The sequence below is a fragment of the Henckelia pumila genome, unplaced genomic scaffold (genome assembly GCF_033568475.1).
Source record: "Henckelia pumila isolate YLH828 unplaced genomic scaffold, ASM3356847v2 CTG_461:::fragment_3, whole genome shotgun sequence".
NCBI classification, from domain to species: Eukaryota; Viridiplantae; Streptophyta; class Magnoliopsida; order Lamiales; family Gesneriaceae; genus Henckelia; species Henckelia pumila.
This window is the reverse complement of record NW_027331831.1, coordinates 15,905,110-15,909,377: the sequence shown is the minus strand read 5'-3', so window position 1 is coordinate 15,909,377 and position 4,268 is coordinate 15,905,110. Positions and strand designations below refer to the sequence as shown.

Here is a 4,268-nt window from a genome sequence, read left to right as displayed (position 1 = left end):
CTAATACTTTTGCCTGATCGAGTAAACCTTCTTGTAGACGTGGTTTTGCAAAGTCTTTGATCTACCATCCTCCTTTTCCTATGACATTAGAAAACACATTAGTTTGTTTTTCAAATAATCATAATATTTCAAGACTAAAGTATAGGATCATAATATTACTTGTATTCCAAAAATACTAAAAACTATGTTAACAAAACATAATCCAAAGGCTAGGTAATGGGTTCTTTGCAACTTCGTCGGTTGTGGCCTTGTTTACGACAACGACCACACTTTGTCACCCGGAGTTCTACTTGCGATGGTATCCTTTTAGTTCTTCTTCGACCAGGTTGGCTTTGAACATCGGGAGGATTGATTACAAATGTGCAATTGACACTGGATTCATGCATCTCAAATGTAGGAATTGGATTTAGGATTCCTGCATAACTTTCACGATATAACTCAATCGTAAAGTATTTGTCACAAAACATATATAGACAATGACTTCGACTCTATCGCGGCACATGCATGCTTGCATGGAAGTCTTGTAAGCTTCCAGGATTTACATGAACAACTTGTAGAAGACAAATCAACGGCAAACGATTTATCCCCGTCCACAACCTCAAAACTCCAACCACTTGCCTTGCGTACTTGCAAGTTGCGAGTTTCAGCATATGTTCTTGCAAGAATATTTTCTTTTGATGGACTCAACCTTTTTTTCATCTTCATTGTTGTTTCACGTCTTCTGTGCATCATGTCCATGATTTGAATGCGTATGTGGTCCACCATGCGCACAATAGGGAGAAATCGTGCCGATTTAACCCAACTATTCCAACACTCGGCCATATTATTGTTTATTACACCCCATCGATTTCCACGAAACAATGCATTTGCCCATCTTTCTGGACATGAATTTACAATGAAGTCTTTGGCAAGTGGCATTGACGTTATAATACTGTTAATATGATGTTCAAACTCCGACCTTGATGGAGCATATGCAGCTTTCTTGAAGACAGACGACCAATGTTTCTTGTTGTGAAGCGGGTATATTCGCATCACCTATTTAAACAAATATGTATAAAAGATTATAAAAAAAATAATATTATGTTTTTAAAAAATGTTTTTGACACAAACATACAATTTTTTACGAACCTGTTTCACGAAATTATCTACCAAATGGCGTTGACAGTACGCATGATGACTGCTTGGGAATATTAACTCAACTCCATTGATTATTCCGGGATGTCTATCAGAGAAGAAAGTGAATTCATCGAACCCCATACAATTATGTGAACAAAGAGCGCCTCTAAGATGGAAACAAAACCATCTCCAATTATCATCATTTTTAGCATCCACGACTGCGTATGCTAATGTAAAAAGATCATCATTAGCATCTTTCACAACAACAACCAAAATATTTCCCTTGTATTTATTTTTTATGTGTGTGCCATCCAAGAAAACCAATGGCCTACATCCACGGACAAAACCAGTTTCACATGCATTGAAACATATGAAAAGCCGTTTAAATTTATTATTGCGCTGATCAATTTCACATTCAACAATACTTCCAGGATTAGTTTCTTTGATCGCACTACAATATCATCTCAATTTATCATAAGACTCATCATCTGCACCGTGAATGTCATGCATAGCCAATTCTTTCCCTTTCCAAACCTTGTGGTAACTGAGCTCGACCCCAAAATCTCTTTGTATATCTTTCAACATCATACATGGTCGATATGAGGGCTCTTCCCTCAGCCTTTCCATCACAACATTGGCAACCCAAGAAGAATCAGCTTTGGGATGTCCTCTAGTACGAAGATTATCATCTCCACAAGAATGTATCAAATTACATTTTCTAATGCCAAACAGATTGTCAGATTTGTGTCGCGAGGCATAAATTCTCCAAGAACAATTGTCAGAAGCACAAACAAGAATAATCTTCTCGTTATCATTCTTTCTGTACAAAAAAGAACGTCTCGTACTAACTGCATAATTTTTAGCTAATTAACACACACACACACAAACACACACACACACACACACACACATATATATATATATATATATATATACATATATATATATATATATATATTATAAAAGATGCATGAACACGTTAATGATGGATAATCAAACGCAAATACTCTAGTTAAGCTCTCATTTGGTTAACATTTCTATAAGTTTGATATGAACTATTTCTGATAAAATCATAGCAGGCCCAAAAGACGTTAAGTCGAAGTATATATATTTATGTCTTTTATGGGATACAGTTCTCGATGCTGGAATGTTTGATGATCCATTTGGAATTAGCACTCCAATAATGGCATTGAAGGTGTGATAGTGCAAGGTGCTTTGAGAAAGAACTCGATTGAGATTACTCAGGAAAACTTTTTGCAGCTCAAATATGACCCAAAATCTGTCTGGGGATATATTGAGGTAGGCCAAGTATTGCGCCTTAGCAGACGCCTGCCCGTTTGACGCCATATTTTAATAATTGTGAACAGGGGCCTGTACTGGAGATTGTGAAGTCTTCGTCGCATTTGATAAACTTTTGAACCATAAGGTGAATAACCTTGGCATACTTTTGAAGCCATCTTCGTCGTTTCTTCTGGTTTTCGGTGAAGCTTATATTTCATGATTTTGTAGATAACTGTGAAAAGTTCACAAGGGGATGCAGGAAGGAACGGTACCTATGAGTCTATGTATTATTTTTTATTTAATTATTAATTAAAAACTAAATAAATTTTATAATAATATATTTTTATATTAAAAATATCATGATATATTAAAATTATTTCAACCTAAAAATATTATAAGCTCAAATTATGAGTAAAATATTGATTATTTAATATAAAAATATAATTATATATTATTAATATATATACATATTATATTTTATATTTATATATTAATATATATTTTTGGCCCGAGACCCGCCCCGGACCCGCATATGGACCCGCTTGAGGTTTAGACCCGCCCCGCCGAACCGGGTTCGATGCGGGGCTGGATTTAGACCCAACCCATTGTCATCCCTAGCTACAGCCCACCACAGCCTTCATATGGATCTGTCTTTGTATTGGCCAAATAGCTACAATTGACAAAGCCAACATCATTCCTCCAATCAAATTCATTGAAATGGCTTCTTTAAACAAAATTATTTTAACACCAATTAATAAGAGAGTATACAAACGAGAAATCCAATATGATTCTCTACGTGAGAAATACACGACATACTACTGGCAAAAGACCAAAAAATTAGGACATGAAATTCATATTCTCCCTCATTGAGACAAAGTGACAACCGTTCTTACACGTCCATTGTTCGAGGCTTCGAACTTATAAGGCTTTCAAAGTTCAACAACATGAAAACAAGAATTTCCAAAATTAAAAAAAATGTCGGACTTCACCAAAAACTTTCAAATTCCAAACAATTTGCCAATTGATGTCTGATTTAGCTTGTGAGAAAACACGATGTTTGATCATATTTCATTAGTCCCTAATGCTATTAAATGTATAATTTTTATATAATCCCTTAGTTTGAGTCAATGTGCTTATGAATTTTTTGTGCAATTAACGTATTTTCGTATTAATTTGGCGTCCATACGTGCAAATCCGTGCACCACTATCATAAAAAAATAATAAATTGTCAAAAGTTGCACACAGAGGCATAGGCGAATTGGTAAGACCTGAGATGACTTGGGAAGAAATCTTCCAACATTGCGGGTTCGATCCTCGTGTGGAGCATATTTCCTGCTGAGATATTGTGGGGGTTGGCCATGTTGCTCCCTCCTGCAGGTCTCTGTCGCTCGTGCACATCTCTCGATTTAACCCTCGCATGAATATTGTGGGGGTTGGCCATGTTGCTCCCTCCCGCAGGTCCCTGCCACTCGTGCACATCCCTCGATTTTACCTCTGCATGAGCCAATGGGCCTCTGACTCATGTGAGATGGGGTCCCCTTCGGGATCAACTTTTTTTAAATAAATTGTCAAAAGTTTTAAAAAAAAACAACATTAAGACTAAACTTTTAACAAAATATATTATCATAAGAGTAATTAGTAAGAGTGTATGTTTGGTTAAGCTTACAAGCTTCAAAACAACTTATAATACTCTTTTAAAACTAAAGTTGTTTGACAATTTAAAAGATATTTTTAAAAAAATTGGGATGACCATACTTTTTTTTAAAAAAAAAACAAAAACTTATTTTAAAATTTTACTTATTCAAAATAGTTTTGTATATTTTCATAAATTTCTGCCATGCCCTCCACCCATTAAGTATTTAATATTTTTT

The 4,268-nt window shown here is 35.3% G+C and overlaps 1 protein-coding gene across 1 annotated transcript; it reads right to left on the bottom strand.

Annotated features, from left to right (window-relative positions):
* On the bottom strand, positions 1-3,838 carry LOC140872061 (uncharacterized). Its single transcript, XM_073274793.1, has 6 exons — positions 3,666-3,838; positions 1,598-1,936; positions 1,129-1,444; positions 552-1,035; positions 279-415; positions 1-78 (listed from the first exon to the last, which is right to left on the bottom strand). The coding sequence occupies exons 1-6, from the start codon at positions 3,836-3,838 to the stop codon at positions 1-3; spliced, it is 1,527 nt and encodes a 508-aa protein (XP_073130894.1).
* Positions 3,839-4,268: the final 430 nt, after the last annotated feature.

Bases quoted from the DNA above. Each gene is read 5' to 3' on its own strand.
- LOC140872061 (XM_073274793.1), bottom strand. From the start codon at position 3,838: ATGGCCAACCCCCACAATATTCATGCGAGGGTTAAATCGAGAGATGTG. The intron at 1,036-1,128 runs GTTCGTAAAAAA...TTGTTTAAATAG, and splicing joins TAGATAATTTCGTGAAACAG to GTGATGCGAATATACCCGCT. The intron at 416-551 runs GTTGTTCATGTA...AAAGTTATGCAG, and splicing joins CGTTGATTTGTCTTCTACAA to GAATCCTAAATCCAATTCCT.